The sequence below is a fragment of the Mirounga angustirostris genome, unplaced genomic scaffold (genome assembly GCF_029215605.1).
Source record: "Mirounga angustirostris isolate CCGP_5_RB_7025 unplaced genomic scaffold, mMirAng1.0.hap1 SCAF_8, whole genome shotgun sequence".
NCBI lineage: Eukaryota > Metazoa > Chordata > Mammalia > Carnivora > Phocidae > Mirounga > Mirounga angustirostris.
The window spans coordinates 3,580,853-3,598,528 of record NW_026991716.1 but is presented as its reverse complement, the minus strand read 5'-3'; the positions used below and the strand labels follow the sequence as shown (position 1 = coordinate 3,598,528).

Genomic DNA, 17,676 nt, shown 5'->3' with positions numbered 1-17,676 from the left:
TGGCCCCTCTGAAACCAAATCAAACAATTCTGCTAAAACAAAGCCAAGGTAAAAGATTGAAGTCAGGAAATAACAGCCTTTGTCTTTGCACATTATTTTGCATTAAACCACCCTTAAGTTGGACCGAAAGACGTTTTTTTCCCCCCATTAGATAACAACCGTACAGATGACGGCTATTATTAAGATGGTTACTTCTTTTTGTATTCATCCTGCATGATTAGTACCTTATTTGGGAATGAGTTGTTAATTTACTCTTCCACAAGAATCACACCGTGAGTGTTGCTTAGTGTTTGCAAGGTGACCCACTGTGGGATCCCAGTGCGCTAGGGGACCCCACTTGTCACCACGTGGCTCAAAAGGTCAATCTTCCTGGGTGCCATGCGGTAGCAAAGGGCAGATGGGTTTGGGGTGGGAGAGAGGAGGTGTCTCCAGGGCGAGTGTGTGGTCTGGGAGCAGGAGCCAGGGGTGGGGTCCAAGGCCAGGGCGCACTTTCAGAGTTCCGAGCTGTTTGCCTCATGCAAAGATGACTCCCCCCTGCCCTTCTGTGTCTCACCAGCTGGTTGGCAGCAGGAGGTAATACGGGGACACAGTTTTCCACCAGTTGCTTCACTGGGAGCTGAAGGCAGTGTGGACGTGGGCTGTGTGTGAGAGCGGGCCCCCAGGACCTGCAGAGGTCAAGGTGCTGAGCCAGGCGGGAAGCCCGTGGGAAGCAGCTTTTCTCAAGACAGTGGCTACTCTGGGGCCTCCTTGTTGAAAGGGGCGCAGAGCCTGAACAGACTGTTTTTGTGGATGCCCCTGTCTTTGCCTTGCAGGCAGATGTTTTGGTTTCATTTTCTGGGTTTGGGCCTGGCTGTCACACGTAGTCACTGTGGGGCTCCTTTGGTGACTAAAACCCAAGAGCAGCTGGATGCTGGACTTCCCTCCTCGCCTTTCTCTCGGGTCAGCTTTCCGGCCCCAGTTTGAAAATCTGGGTTTGAAAACAACAAAACAAGATGCCCTCCAGGCGTGTCGCCGTTAGAAGCCAGCATGGGCAGCCGCAGGTGCCCGGGCGGACCTGTAACCTAGGGCTCGAAGATAGGCTGTGGGTTTCGAATCTTCTAAGACACACTGGCAGCTGTCTCTGGATTTTAAAAGAGTGCTGAATAGAGGTAGTAGGATGTTATTTTCAAATAAACATTACCTTCTCCTTTTTCTAGGAACTATACATTGAGATTTATGCCGATCCCTATGTATGATGCTTCTCAAGCCCTAAAAACAAACCCTGAAAAAACAGAAGAGGCTCTGCAAAAGGTATCGGAGAATCAATAGCTGCATCATAAATTCACGTTTGAATCAAGTTTTGTTAGTAGTAATTCTGAACATACAAACAGTACTTTGTATTTTCCAAAGCTTTCTTTGACGTGAGTTTGTATTCTTATGATCACAGCTGGCATAACGTATGGCTGGGGGAGGAATAACATAAGAAAGACGAAAGCTGGGGCGCCTGGGTGACTCAGTCGGTTAAGCGTCTGCCTTTGGCTCAGGTCATGATCTCAGGTCCGGATCGAGTCCTGCATCGGGCTCCCTGCTCAGCACGGAGTCTGCCTCTCCCTCTGCCCCTCCCCCCTGCTTGTGCACTCTCTGTCTGTCAAATAAATAAGTAATGTTTTTTTAAAAAAGAAGACGAAAATTTGTCATGAAGTTTAAGTGGAATAACATTCTTACACCGTCAGCGTTCTAGTACTTACCCACAGATAGCCTCTTGTTCATCCTTCAGAGACTGTGGAACTGAATGTCAGCTGGCGCACAGCCTTTAACCTCAGCAACTAGAACCTTCCTTTCTTCTCTCTCTCTTTTTTTTTTTTAAGATTTATTTATTTGAGAGAGAGAGAGCACAGGAGGGAGGTCAGAGGGAGAGGGAGAGAGAGAATCTCAAGCAGACTCCCTGCTGAGTGTGTTGAGCATGGAGCCCTGCACAGGCTCGATCTCTGGACTCTGAGAACATGACCTGAGTCAAAATTGAGTTGGACTCTTAACCGACTGAACCACCCAGGCGCCCCCCTTCCCTTCTTTCCTGTCAAGAAATTTAGGATATGGATGAGATCTCCTTGTACCATCTTTGTTCAGAGATGTGCCTAATTCCACACCCATTCCCGCCTCCTTTCTGACAACCCCAGAGGATGACGGGGATCTCCCCCTTCGAAGTCGAGCCATCCATGGTGCCCGTGACCCCACCGTCTCTGTCTGGGCTGGAAACTTGCCCTGAGAGGCATTCTCTTGCTCTGCCACATCTCCATCCTTCTCTTCCTATGGTTATGGTTACCTTTTTTGATTTTTAGGTATGCTCGAGGATTTCCCATCTGAAGAAACCTACTCCACCTTTACTATGGGGGTGGGGCATCTTTGAAATCTTCCCTCCCTCTTTGTTCGCCCATCTGGTGGTACCATCCAGCTTCCCACGCTTCACGTTTCTTCCCCATGTCTTCCATAGCCATGCCATCATCAGGTTTACAGAACCTACAGCATAAACCTCTTCCTTTAAGCTCTCTTCCTATCACAGATGCCTTTGTTCAAGCCTCATCACTTTTCAGCAGGATTTGTGTTGTTTTCTTGGTTGCAGTCAAAAAGAGCCATCTTCTTTCACAGCAAATTTGAGCAGACTAACCTCTTCAGCCCACCTCTCCCCATTCCATCCCTGCCCCTCAGTGGCTTTTAGAGTAGAACCTCCTCTCCTTGAACCGGCGTAAAATTGTGCCCAGGATCCGCCTCCTATTCACTGCTGCCTTTTCATCTCTTACCAACCCTGCCTCTTTGCTCTGCTCTACTTCAGGGAACTTGTTAGAGATGCGAATTCTTGGGTCTCAGAAATGGGGGTGGGACTCAGCAATCTGTTTTTACAAGCTCTTCTGGTGGCTGCATATTTGGGAATCACTGCTCTGATCCAGAGGATACTCATGCTTTCCCCACTACCTACCATGTGTGTCTGTCGAGGTTGAAGGCAAGTGTCAGCTCATCTGGAAACTTCTCAGAGCCTCTTTCCTCCTCTATGTAGGGGGTCTTCTCAGAATATCCTGTGCTTGTCTCTGTCACTGGCCTTGTGACATCCTTTACGTTACCTGACTCCATATATTTTTTTCTCTCAGTGACTATGAACTCCTTGAAGGCAGAGCCTATGTATTTTTCATCTTTTTAGATGTTCAGCAGCTAGTACAGTGCCTGCCATACATGCTTGGATACTCCTTAGACTTCGTTGAATAAAAGGGAATAAGGTAGGGTGGGGGGAGGGAAAGCTGTGATGTGGCAACAGAAATCATCCAAGATTTGTATTCAGAAGATCTGACTAGGGGCGCCTGGGTGGCTCAGTCGGTTAAGCATCTTCCTTCAGCTCAGGTCATGATCCTGGGGTTCTGAGATTGAGCCCTGCATCGGGCTCCCTGCTCAGCGGGGAGCCTGCTTTTCCCTCTCCCTCTGCTGCTCCCCCTGCTTGTCCTCTCTATGTCAATAAATTTAAAAATCTTCAAAAAAAAAAAATCTGACTAAATCAAACTCTTTTCAGCTTTGTAATTTACATAAGTTACTTAATTTTTCCGAACTTTGGTTTCTTCGTCTATATAAAACCTACAGCTAGACAGGAGCTATGTTTAGCTGACATTTAACATACGGTTCATGCTGGGTGCCTGACACTATTATAAATGCTTTACATAAATTAACACTGATAATCTATAGAATAAATCCATGAGATAGGTTTGTTATATCCCCATTTTGCACATAAGAAAACCGAAGCACAGGACGGCCAAGTATTTCGCCTATGGTGCCAGGGACCAAACCAGGTAGTATATGTGAAAAAAAGTTTGTAAACCACAAAGCAACATAAAAATCTTAGACCTCTTTATAGTTTCCCAAAGGATATTAGCAACTTGTAACAAAAGTCATATCCTAGAGACACCAGGTTTCTGGGTTTAGATTTGACAGGTCAAGAGTTTGGCATTCATCATTCCCATCTTCACAACAAGAAAAAAGCTGAACAGACAGAAAATTGGTGACTCTTCTCAGATCCATCAAAGAACTGAGGCAAAAGCAAAGTAGACTGCCACCCTGGAAACTGGACATGTGGGAATTTAGAGAATCACAGTGAATCAAAGCCAAGATTGGCTTACCAGGGGCAGAAGCTAATGGGGGTCAGTAACTCAGAGGAGTGCTTAACCAGCAATTGAGGAGTTGCTGGAGGCTTAGTGTGGACTAGATTAAGAGTTAAAAACTCCTAGGGGCACCTGGGTGGCTCAGTCACTTAAGCATCTGCCTTTGGCTCAGGTCATGATCCCAGAGTCCCGGGATTGAGCCCCAAGTTGGGCTCCCTGCTCGGCGGGGAGCCTGATTCTCGCTCTGCCTCTCACCCCACTCGTGCTTGCATGCTCTCTCTCTCAAAAATATAAATAAAATCTTAAAAAAAAAAAAAAGTTAAAAACTTCTAGGGGCCCAGTCTTAGTGAGGTCCTGATCCCTTCATGGTCTTTACCTCCTGGAACCCCACCAGGTCATCACAGGAAAGACTGGAGAAAAATCCTCTCATGTTTCTGGTAGGGGGAAGGGAACAAGTAGCCATTTTGAAATCTACCTAGAACATTCCGTTGTTTATAACAGAGACGTACACTCAAGAGAAACTACTCTACCAGAGCCTTATCTGATCTAGCAAAAGACAGTTAGACAATCCCAGCCTTCCTGTTTCACAGAAGGGAAGAAAAAAAAAAAAAGCCAAGAAATACTTCGGCAGGTCACAGCCCAGGGACTCAGGCCTACTAAATAAAACCTAGATTTAATCATAAGATTATAGAATTATTCCCTTCCCTAACACCTAACCACCACATCAAGTGTAGTAACAGTGGATTACAAATGAGCAAAGCTGTAAGACACTATTTAAGAAGGGATTTCTAGGGAAATCCCAAAGCAACCAGGGAGATAAAAACAAGGACATGGGAAGAAATTAAAGTCTTTTTAATTTCAAAGTGTCCAGCATAACTCAGCTTCTAGCCAGATTAACATAAAATTGCACATTAAAAGCCTGATTACCTCACTTCCTATTACCAGATACATCATACCCAGTCAACAACAACAAAAATAAATTAAAAAAAAATTTTAAGACATGCTAAAAGGCAAGAAAAAAAAAAAAAACCAACGCATTATGAAGAGACAAAGCAAACATCAGAACCAGACTCAGATATGACACAGATTTTGGAATTATCAGACAGAATTTAAAATAACTGATTAGTATATTAAGGGCTGTTATGGAAAAAGTAAAACACATGCAAAAACAGATGGGTAATGTAAGCAGAGAGAAACTCTAAGAAAAAAATCAAAAGGAAAATCTAGAGGTCAGAAACACTAACAGAAATGAAAAATGCCTTTTATGATCTTGTCAGTGGACTGGACACAGCTAAGGAAAGAATCATTGAGCCTGAAGATAGGTCAATGGAGACTTCCCACTGAAAAACAAAGAGAAAAAAAGGAATGGAGAGCAAAACCAGAACAGAATATCCCCAAACTGTGGGACAGTTACAACAGATAGAGCATCCATACAGTGGGAATGCCAGAGGGAGAAGAAAGACAAGGGAACAGAAGAAATAGTTGAAATAATAATGACTGAGTATTTTCCAAATTTAATGATAGACACCAAACCACAGATTTAGGAATCGCAGAGAACACCAAGTAGGATAAATACCCCAAAAACTCTACATGGAGGCATTTCATATTTAAACTGCAGAAAACCAAAGACAAAGAAAAATTCTTGAAAGAAGCTAGGGGCGGGGGACCACTTTACATATTGAGAAATAAGGATAAGAATTATAGCCGACTTTGGGTCAGAAATCATACAAGCAAGAAGAACGTGGAGTGAAATATTTAAAATGTCAAAAGAAAAAGATCTAGCAGCCTAGAATTCTGTATCTAGCAAAATTTTTCTTCAAAATTAAAGGAGAGGGTACCCGGGTGGTGCAGTCAATTGAGTGTCTGACTCTTGATTTCGGCGCAGGTCGTGATCTCAGGGTCGTGAGATCGAGCCCTGCGTTGGGCTCCGTGCTCAGCACAGAGTCTGATGGAGACTCTCTCTCCTTTCCCTCTGCCTCTCCCTTCCCCCGCCCCCCACTCTCTCTCTCAAATAAATAAATAAATCTTAAAAAGTAAAGGAGAAATCAAAACATGCAAAGATAGCAGTGTTAGAAGGAGAGGGAGAAGTTGATGATACTGTATTATAAGGAACCTGCACCATTTGCAGATTGGTACAGTGTTCTGTGACAGTGGACTTGAAATCGTTGTGTATTGCAAATGCTAGGGCAACCACTAAAATAATTTTAAAAGAAGTGTAGTTAATATGCTAAGGAAGGAGAGAAAAGTGTAATCATATACGGTCCTTAAAACCAGAGAAAGCAGAAAAAGAGGGGAAAATAAAAAGAAACCGAAGAAATGCCTCGTCTGCAAATACGTTAATTGTAAAATTTATGTTTTCTTAAATGAAAATTTGGTGACTTTACAAGTGGTAATTATCAGGGTTTTTTTTCTATAATACTTACTATACTCTTATATATTTAAGGTTTCATTTTAACAGAACTCTATTCCCCAGAAGAAATATACTCTTTAATTTTACTCTACTAAAGAACAACATTGTGATCCTGTAATCAATCTTTAGAAGTTTTGTTTTGTTTTAAATAGAAGATTCCTACGCTGAAATGCCTCATATGCTGCTGCTGTTTTCAGCAGTGACACTGAAGGTGTTGATAGGCTCTGGGTGGCCGTCCGGTCACTGCTGCCCAGGGGGCCTGGCAGACATGGTAATAACAATTTGGGCCCTTTCCCTCCCATTTGGCCTCAGTCGGGCCGCCCATCCTCAGCCTGTGGGAGGCGGAGTCTCTGTCCCTGTTCTGGAATGGTGCAGGGAAGGAAGGTTTATCCTGCTAATCCGAGATGCAAATACTCTCATTGTTATTCTTCCTTCCCCTTGCACTGGCTTTTAGAAATGAGCTTTGAATTTTTTTTTTTTTTTTGAGATTTTATTTATTTGACAGAGAGAGACAGGGAGAGAGGGAACACAAGCAGGGGGAGTGGGAGAGGGAGAAGCAGGCTTCCCGCGGAGCAGGGAGCCCCATACGGGGCTTGATCCCAGGACCCTGGGGTCATGACCTGAGCCGAAGGCGGATGCTTAATCACTGAGCCACCCAGGCGCCCCTGAATATTTTTTTTTTCTTAAAAGTCTCCCTCCAGGCTTAGTCTATACAACATCATTGGTGCCCCTGGGGAAGGTCTGCAAATGCATGGGCCAGCCTTGGGTGCACGGCCCATACGTGAGCTGAGCCTCTCCTACAAGCTGCTCTCACAACTGGCCCCCAGACAGTGCTTAAGGAGACCAAATGTAAAAGGATAAATAAAGCAGAAGTACCCAAAGCTGGGTGGCAGTGTGTGCCTGTTATATTTCAGGCAAGAATCTTTTTTTTGTTTTTGTTTTTGGCAAAAACATTTTCCATCGATGGTAATGTCACCTTGGAAAGAGATGACTTTTTGGGAAACAGCAAGAGAAAATTAATGTAATAAAATGTCATATTCTTAATGTGTCACTTTAACAATGTTTCGTTTCAGGGATCTCTTCATTTTTGTAATTCCTTCATTATGTTTAGTAGAAAGGTACAGTTTGTTCTGCTTTATGGTTTCCAGGGATGATAGTAATTATAGTCTGTATTTTAATCGTCTCTAATTGGTATTAAGTAGTAGTTATTTTAACGTATGGAAAATTAAAATGAAAATGTAATAATACTGAGAGCCTCACAGTTGTAAGAAGTTCTTAACCAGGGGACTACAGTGACAAATTAAAAGCCAGATGGTTAACTGGTATTATTAAAAACAAATGAAAACAACAACTGGAAAAAAAAAAACCCAGATGGTGCAATTACTGATCTCAAATCATTCTTTGCAGACATCTTCATACATGTCCATCAGTCCCAGTAGTTAACCCTGCAGTTCTTGTTCAACTATACCCCTTGCATATTCTTCCTAAACACTTCATTATAATCTAGTCATCATTTGTACATTTGAACTTTTAATAGGAGATTGTGTATAAAAATACAGATTCTCAAGCAACTTCAAATGTTCTTATTCTCTGTGGAAATCTGTTTTCTTATTTTCTCTACTTTGCAAAATCAGTCCTGTTTTTGAGATAATATGAAAACCTCATGAATTAATGAAACTAGTATATGTCTTTGATTGTACCAGCCTGTGGCCTTCAGATTTTGTACATATTTTCTCCTTTTTTCCCTTCAAATAGATAGTTTTCTCAGTGCCAATGGATTCTGCCTCCTGAAGGCTGAGAGTTTCAGAGGGTGCCATCCATACACCTTGGGGATATTTATTTAGCTTTGCAACTGTTGAGTGGTTAAAGACTCATGAGGGAGAGATTGTGATTGTGTGCAAGAAAGCAGGGAGTCGCTGCATGGGATCTCCAGCCGCGTGGGCACTTAAACCCTTGCTCATCTTTGTCAGCTACCGAGTCAAATAAAATTACTCCCATGATCTGCAGGTTACATCTCTAACACACCAAGAGTGCATCACAGGGACGGCCCGCTTCCCGACTCCTGTGTTGTATGGAGTCAAGGCGCAGGCGGGAGTGTGAATCAGAGCTTGGGTTTCAAGTTCAGCACCTGACTCTTTCCCTTATCACTTCACCCTCCGCTGAGTCAAGTGTGTTCTTGAGAGATCCATGTGCTTGCTTTTCAGATCGAAAACTATCTGCTCCGGAATCACGAGACCCGAAAGTACCTGCAAGAGCAGGCCTACCGCCTACAGCAGGGCATTGTCACGAGCACCACGCAGCAGGTAAGAGGGCGCCGCTCTCCCTGGCTCACCCACAGCGGCCACTTTTCAGAGCAGGGGACACAGCGTCTCTGTCGCCTGAATCATCCCCAGTGGAACAGTATAAACTGGTTTCTGAAGATGACGACAAAGGGCAGTAAAGTGCGGGGCAGCGGCGATGTAGGGTGAGGAAAATGTAGGCTGATTCTAATGCTAAAAATGCGCTTTTAATTGCTGATGATTTTGTGCCTTTTAAAATCTTAAAAGAGTGCCAGAGAGAATCAAAGGGCTATCTTACAGGAGAACTAGAACCGCTTCTTTGCATCCATCCCAGTTACTGGAAGCAAATGAGGTGATGTCATCAAAGTTCAGAGGGGGATTTATTTGGGACCATGAATTCTACTCCTAGCCACTTATTAAACAGATATGAGGACACAATTAAAATGGGTTCAGGGGCGCCTGGGTGGTTCAGTTGGTTAAACGACTGCCTTCGGCTCAGGTCATGATCCCAGAGTCCCGGGATCGAGTCCCGCATCGGGCTCCCTGCTCGGCGGGGAGTCTGCTTCTCCCTCTGATCCTCTCTCTCTCTGTCTCATTCTCTCTCTCAAATAAATAAATAAAATCTTTAAAAATAAATAAATAAATAAATAAATAAAATCTTCTAAAAAAAAAAAAAAAGGGCGCCTGGGTGGCTCAGTTGGTTAAGCGACTGCCTTCGGCTCAGGTCATGATCTTGGAGTCCCTGGATCGAGTCCTGCATCGGGCTCCCTGCTCGGCGGGGAGCCTGCTTCTCCCTCTGACCCTCCCCCCTCTCATGTGCTCTCTCTCATTCTCTCTCCCTCAAATAAATAAATAAAATCTTAAAAAAAAAAAATGGGTTCAGACATGGACTCAGAAATTTGACCCCCAGTATTCCATATGCACAAAAAGTTCTGTGAGGAAATTCTCCAGCGTAACGATGAAAAATAAGAGAGTATGCAGTATGAGATGTAAATAAGAAACTGTAGCAGAAGTGAAATCCTTGAAGTCACAAAAGTTGAAGGAAAGCTTTTAAAAATTGGACAGTCTGCTGGGAGCTACAGCATTAAAAGATACGGGATTACATTTCTTTCTGGGGGGATCCCACAGTCATAATTCTGTAACTGCGTTTTAGTGGGTTTAAAATTTTAATATCAACTCAGACAAGAAGGGAAAACCTCATTATTGTTACATTAAAAAATGTGAATGTTAGAAATCTTAATGTAAAAGTATTGATACTAACTAAAATTAGAAATTGAAGAGGGAGAAATTCGGGTGGGAGTTATTAAATATGCTGAATTTTTAGTTTTTATTTTATGGACTCAACTTCTTTTCTATCATTCCTTCTTAAATCAAAAATACACATATAGTTAATTATACTGGAATTAAAATAATATATTTAGAAAAATACAAATGTAAGTCTGCTATTTAAATTTCACATGGAAGCCACCAGAAGAATTTAAAAAGCAGCGGGTTTCCAAGTGTTTATCTCAGCAGGGTGACTGGTAGACAAAGTTTGTCATTTGAGACCATTTTTTTAATGGTTTGCACTGTTTTCTTACCTTGTGCAAATGTCATTTTAATTTTTTTGCTGTTGCTTTTTCTTAGAATGAAAGAAAAATGTCCACAATAAAAGCATCATGTATAATATTCCAAGTAGGTAAAATTATCTGGAACACTGCATAGGTCTGCATAGAGGTTTGTGAAAGGGTCTTCACCAGGATGTGCATGAGGGTTATCTCAGGAGGTGTGATTTAAGTGAGTTTTATTCTCATATACTTCACAGTATTCTTTGAAACCTTTATGGCATTGAATAAGAATACAAAGACCATGTATTCTTTTAAAAGACAAAGTAAAGCGATGTATATTGAGAAAAAAACAGTAATTATGAATATTGGTGAAGTAGCAGGGAGTTTTGAAAAAGAAAACAAAAGTTTGCCCTTACCAATGCCTGAAAAATCTATTTTTTTTCCCCCTGCAAGGGACTAATATTAGCTTAGTACTTTATGGTTTACTGTTATTTCCTGGTTTTAGTGGTGAACATTAAAATCAACGAGAGTGCTAAAATCTTACATCGAACCTTTGCCTCGGGTTCCTTTATGAGCTGCCATAATGCAGGCTTGTCTTAATACAGTATCCTTCCAACTCTCCCCCTCATTCACAGGGAATTTTGCCCATCCAAAAAAATTACTGCAGCAACCTTTAATGCTAATCCTTAAAAGTAAATTTCGTCTTCTCAACCTAGAGGAAATGGTACACGGGGGGGCGTAGTGCAGATGTTTCATTCTGCATGGGTGACATCCGTCTGAATTATTTGAGTCACTATGTAGTAGGTATATTGCCACCTTTTCTCTTTGGGGATTTCTTAGGACATTCTGATTAGCAGTTTTCAGACTTTAATCGTTTCAGCCACTTTAAGAGAGATTTATCTCCTTCTTACTGAAACTTCTTCTCGAAGTTTCCAGAAATCTGAATACAGAAAAAACAGACCTTCTGTGACTAATGTCCTGGCCAGCTGTGTAGCCAGTCATCATTCCCAAGCGACATTGAAGGTATTACAATAACATCTCATAACTGCTCACGTCTTCCTTTAGGAATGACCTCTGTAAGACTCCGTACTTTCCCTTTGCTTTCAGTCTGTTCTTTTCCATCTCATGAACTCTCTTCATCAGAAGTCAGCAGATCTTTTCTGTGTACGTGCGTCGTAGTCACTATGTACATGAACGAGGTGGCTCTTCCAATAAAACTTTATTCATAAAAACAGGCCCGGACACACCCTCACCCACATGGTCTTGATTTATTTCTTTCCAGTCCTTTTTCCTATGTGGATTTTTTTTTTTAAACACTGAAGTAGTAAAATTTATATACTTTGGAAAAATAAAAAATAAAAACAGGCCCAGAATTGCCTGTAGCTTGCTGAACTCCACTCTTCTCACTCTGAAACTTTTCTGACCATTTAAGAAAAGGGAGAAGGCAGTTTTATTGCCTAGAGCTACTTACCTGACACTTTCTCTTCCCACCTCAAATGTACAGTTTTTATACTTGCTTTCTTCTTTGCTACCCTGTCACTTTGTAACCTTTCCAAATGTGACCCAATCTGTACTGAAATGGCTCTCTCCGTGGTCTCCTGGTCACCAAGTCCCTGGGCTTTTTCTCCCTCTTCATCTGTTAATGAGAGGAGGCAGGATAGCGTAGACAACCCAGATTGAAGGACGGGCTCTGCTTTCCCTGTGGGTGTGAACTGATGTTAGTCACTTAAACCTGTTTCAGCCTTGATTTCTTCATCTGTGAAGCGGGGAGGGGAGGGGGGAGGACAACACGTCTCTGAAGATGCTGGGGGATTCACTGAGATAGAGCATGGGAAGTACTTGGCTCTTCACCAGTAAACCATTAATGTTTGTTGCTGTTACTAGTCTTATTGTCACAGTTATCATCACGATTAACTACCTCATTCTTCCTAAGACTCACTGCTTCATTCATTGACAGTGTGCCATTTTGAATATCTTTCTGTGCTCTTGGGTCTTATCTGTCTCCTTTCTACATGACTCTTTACCCTTTCTTCTTCCAAATGCAGTCCTTTTTCTAAGTTTTGTACTTAGTGCTTCTTTTCTTTAGCTATTTTATCTACTCTTACCATTTTGACCCTCCCAACTGTGGAGGACTCCAGGGTCTATCCCTGTTTTTTTCCAGCAAGTTTTATCTTGTCAACACTAGTTTAGCATTTCTGAGATAGGGGGTGACTAAGACGAAACTCATCCCTGGAACTCCTGATTTTACCAGTTCTCTCAGTGGCATCATCATTCACTGAGGATAGAACCCTCGGGGCCATCTTGGATGTCTCCTTTGCCGTGGCCAGCCAGTGGTCGCTGTGCCCACCCATTGACCTTCCAAGTATCTTTGCAGTTGTTCTTTTTTTTTTTCCAATTCCATTGCCAGCCCTCTTGCTCAGGTGTTTTTATCAACTCACTTCTAGGTCTTCTTTTATAAGTACCATGGGAACTGGTATATCCACTTTCCACATCTCCTTCTGCTCTCTACAGCCCATGTCCTTTGCATCAGGCAGGGAAGCTGAGTCACCAAGAGTGCTATGGGGTGAGGATTTTTAGACCCTCACGGTTGTGGGAGGAGCTGGGGCCAGATGCCCTGTGCCTCATACACCCTGTTCCATCTCCTTAGCCTGTGCCTGAGTCTCTCACTCTCTTGCCTTAGCCGAACTTTTCCAGTCCCATCTCCCACAATAAAGCACCCTGATCCTAATCAGGAAATACGATTCGTAGGTGTCTGGATGTGCCATTGCTTATGTTTATTCTTTTGCTTAAAATTCCCTTCTACTTTCTAAATCTGTAGAAATCGTTCAGGACCCAGTTGAAAAGCCACCTTCAACCTCAGCTAGATGGGATCCCCCCCTTGGCTGAAATCTTGTACATTTGTATCATTCCTGTGTTCACTGAATGCATACTTACAAGGGTCTGCCGTGTGGCAGGCACTATTGTAGGAAATGGAGCCGAGCTTTGGCAGTGGACAAAAAGAACAAAACGGGGGTGCCCTTGTAGATGTTATATTATGAAGCACTCTCTATCTTGTGTTACTATTAAATGTGAATACTTCTTTCCACTTCTAGGCTTTTAAGTTGCTTGGTGGCAAAAGGCATATCTTATTCGGGACTGTATCTCATTCGGTTTTAGGTGTTCAGTCTATTTCTCTTGAATTGGCTAAAGAAATTGACATGGAGGTAGATGGACTTTTCTGCAAAAACGGTATTTGCTGGAACTGGGGACAGTTATAACAAGTGGAGAGCATGTTCAGGGCGCCTGGGTGGCTCAGTTGGTTAAGCGATTGCCTTCGGCTCAGGTCATGATCCCGGAGTCCCGGGATCAAGTCCCGCATTGGGCTCCCTGCTCAGCGGGGAGTCTCCTCCTCCCTCTCCCTCTGACCCTACCCCCTCTTGTACTCTCTCTCTCTCAAATAAATAAAATCTTAAAAAAAAATAAACAACCTCTCTTATTTAAAAAAAAAAAAAAAGAGTTCTAAGTTCTGACCTTGGGTTCTATAATAACCCAGTATATTTGAAAAAACCTAAGTAGTCACCAACAAGTGTGACATGAGTTAGTGGTGTGATTTAGCTGCCAGAGAAGCCAGTTTGACTGGTACCACATTAATGGAAGTTTATTTGCTACAGTAAAGAAGGTGCTGGCCCTGTTCAGCTTACCGATCCCCTCCTCCTGTGTCACAATCTATTTTATTGAGAGGGGTATATTTCATGAAGGTCCAAGATGGAAGAGACAATTCAGAGAAGGGGCCTGGGGTGGGGAGAGGGTTGGGGACTGTAAGATTATCACCATAGTAGAATGGCAAGAGGACCCGGGAATGTGAAGCCTGAAGAAAAACAGATTAGGGACAAAGAGATACATACCTGTGTTGATATGTGTGCTGGACCATCCTGTGGAAGAGAGCCGGCGATTGATCTACAGGGTGTCCTTGGTGACTGCCTCATGACACACATTTCAGGAGTCTCTTTGGCCTCCCGATTATTAAGGATGACCAACTTCATGATGCCTCATCCACCTGCCTCTCAAATGAGTCCTGTGTGGCCTCAGACGTGTATCAGTTCCTTTCTTAGTATGTGGTTTACTTGTCTCTGAAATTAAGTATTGCTTCTTGGTAAGATCTGAATTATGGATGACTCTTTGCTTTAGGAAGCACAGATCAATACAAGAGAAGAGTTAGAATTTACATCAATTAAGAAGATATTTTAAAACATATAGTTGGTTCTCTGCAAGGCATTGTGAAAATGCATCAAGTTAAGATATGGTCGCTCCTGACATGCTTAGATTTTGGTGAGGAGCATTATTCATAGAACTTCTTTTTCCTGTGGGGAGCTCTGGGTCCTTCACTTCTGTAACCTCAGGACATTTGATAGGAATAGGAGCTGTTCTTAATGTACAATAATGTTGACTTAGTGACCCTGTGTCAAGGGAATGAGTGCTGTGAGTGGTGTTACTTTACTGGGTTGTCTTCATAATACACTAGAAAAAGAAATGGGGTAGATGTTATGAACCTGATTTTCTAGAGGAGGAGGGCAGGAGGGATGGTGATACTGCCGCTCTGTATTCAGACCGTAAGTCTTCTGAGTGGTGTAGCCAAGTTTCTGTTATTGCAGAATTTATGGGGGAAAGAGGGCTGACTTTGGCTTCCTGTAGTTGTTAGATCAGATAATTCAAAATAGAGCAAGTGTGAATTTTAAATAAAAAATATTACTAGATTGCCACCTCTTCTGAGTGAATGATCAGAGGAGATGGGACTCTGGATATCTGAGGTCTCTGGAAGAATTAATAATTTTTTAAGAACATGAAATAGGCTGTAGTTCTGATCAGAATACTGGAGAAACTTTGTAAATCACACAGTTTATCTCTTTCTTTAGAATTCTTAGCTTTCTTCATGCTTCTCTCTATAAATGCAAATGCAAAAGGATATAATCTTGCGTCTGTGGTATTTTTTGTCTACAGTAGTGATCTACCACTTCCCTCTGGGCTTCACGCTTAAGTCCATGGAGTAACTGAGAATGATTCAGATGTAATTAACCTGGGAGAGGGGCTTTCACGGAGTAGAAACTAAATGTTGTCAACTTTATTATTGCCTGTATTAAAAGAAATTCAACTTGGCTTTTCTTGGGGAGGGGTGGCTTTTAATTTATGTGGAAAAGTACCTGATATAATTGAATTAGTTTTAAAAATATTAATTTCCAGGCACCTGGGTGGCCCAGTCGGTTAAGCGTCTGCCTTCACCTCAGGTCATGATCCCAGGGTCCCAGGATTAAGCCCTGAGTCAGGCTCCCTGCTCAGTGGGGAGTTTGCTTCTCCCTCTGCATGCCGCTCCCCCTGCTTGTGCTCTCTCTTTCTCTCAAATAAGTAAATAAAATATTTTTAAAAATATTAATTTCCAGGGATGTTATGATTCTGTAATATTGGGATCAACTGGCTGTGGGTACCATCTTGTAGTCATTTCAACCATCGCCAGACTACACAGTCCATTTCTCTGTTTCCTCAGTACCTAGCACTATGTCTGACATAGAGGGTACTCAATAAAAATTAATGAAGGAGAGTTACTATCTAGCTAAGTGTCACGGAGTAGCCACGAAATTCTGAATCATCCAGAAGGGCACACTTCTGTTCTACATGCTGCATTTCCTAAGGCAGGAAAAAGGACTGAAGTCCCTGAGATGTTTTACTGGAGTTAATGTTGCCAAAGGCTGCTGATATGAACAGATAAATTAATAACTGGCTATATAAAAGCTACCTTCTCGAATGTTCCAGTTAGAAGATGTTTTTGTCCTCATTCATTCCCTGTTTTCTTCTGTCTGAATATTGGCCATGCTGCCTTGGATGCTTGCTGTCATTTTCATGGCATGGAGCAGATGATTGACAGAATATGTGTGAAAGTACAGGACCATCTCAACTCTTTACGAAATTGTGTGGGAGACGCTGTCCAGGAAGACTTAAAGTCTGCAGAAAGGCTCATGCGTGATGCGAAGAACTCTAAAACGGTGAGTTTCACTTCAGGCTACGTGAGCGTCTTACATAATAAAAAGCTTTTTTGAACTTCAATTCTAGAAACTAGTTCCAATTTTTTTTAGCTTTCTACCCAATGTCAAAGTGACTAACAAGTGGCAGAGTGAATGGAGTTCCTCTTTGCCTCCTTTCTGTTCCCTGGGCTAATTACCGGTCATCAAAATATAGAATAAAAAGTAGGGGTCCCTTGTGGTGACAAGGGATATCATCAGGTCCTGAAGAACTGAGAGGTAGAGTTGTCGTTTATGTGGGCAGCGGCTCATTTAAAATTATTCTACTTCTAAGCTGATAGCATGAAACTCCCCTCTGTCACCTCTAAAAGGAAGCTTCTTTCAAATTAGAATTTGGTCCCCAAAATGTGACTTCATGGAGAAAAGACTAACGGGGGTTAGAGAACCTGGGGCCTGGGCCTGGCTCTGCTCTTGGTCACACAGCCCTCGACTGTTGTGAGTAAGAGGATCTTGAGCAGCAAACACCTTCATATCCCAGAGGAAGACATCAAGAGGCACGGAGGTAGCATACTGGTCCTGAACCCCAGTTTATTAATATGTATAAAGAGCCTTTGATCAAGAACAGATTCTCTCTAATAATATTTCTTACCCTTTTCACTAACTCTGCAATGACTTTGGTGCTTATTTAAATAGTTACAGAGATGTTATTTGTATTTTTATTACAGTTGTTACCAAACTTATACCATGTCGGGGGGACGTCTTGGGCAGGAACCAGTGGCTTGTTATCCGGTCCCATTCAAGAGACCCTGGAATCAATGGCTGGAGAAGTGACAAGAGTTGTAGATGAACAACTGAAGGTTTGTGGAGTTTCTGTTGTTTTGGAAAATGAAATCATTATGACAACCATGTGTGATTGCATTTCATACCGTAGCGGCTTACGTCTTAGAGATTTGTGTCTGTGTGCGCGCGCCCACCACATGCACGGGTCGTGAAGATCGAATACCGCGTCTGTTCTAGCTGTGGTTATAAGTGTGCACATAGCTTCTTACCTAATGAGATCAAGTAAGACCTAGAGAATTCGTATTGTTGATGGTAAATCTCTAAATGCATTTTATGAGTCACCATTGATGAGGGAACAATGGATTTCTACTTACAAGGCAGAAAGAGAAGTCTGCTTTAGGAAAAAATATCCTCTGGCATTACGTTTGATTTAGGGAACGGCCAGGGGGACGGGCGTTCCGTTTACAGTGCCAATAAGCTGCTGCTGTGGAGAGTGTCCCTCTAGCTGAAGAGGTAGCAGTCCTTACAAGGAGCTGGTTGAAAGACAAGGAA

At 42.5% G+C, this 17,676-nt stretch overlaps 1 protein-coding gene across 6 annotated transcripts in view; it reads left to right on the top strand.

Moving 5' to 3' along the window:
• CARMIL1 (capping protein regulator and myosin 1 linker 1) overlaps positions 1-17,676 on the top strand; it is a 307,660-nt gene that overhangs the window by 207,376 nt on the left and 82,608 nt on the right. For all 6 annotated transcript variants that reach the window (XM_064597073.1, XM_064597072.1, XM_064597074.1 and 3 more), the window contains exons 23-26: positions 1,197-1,290; positions 8,733-8,831; positions 16,240-16,368; positions 17,070-17,201. In XM_064597073.1, coding sequence (XP_064453143.1) covers positions 1,197-1,290; positions 8,733-8,831; positions 16,240-16,368; positions 17,070-17,201 — 454 coding nt within the window. The remainder of the gene's footprint in view (positions 1-1,196; positions 1,291-8,732; positions 8,832-16,239; positions 16,369-17,069; positions 17,202-17,676) is intronic.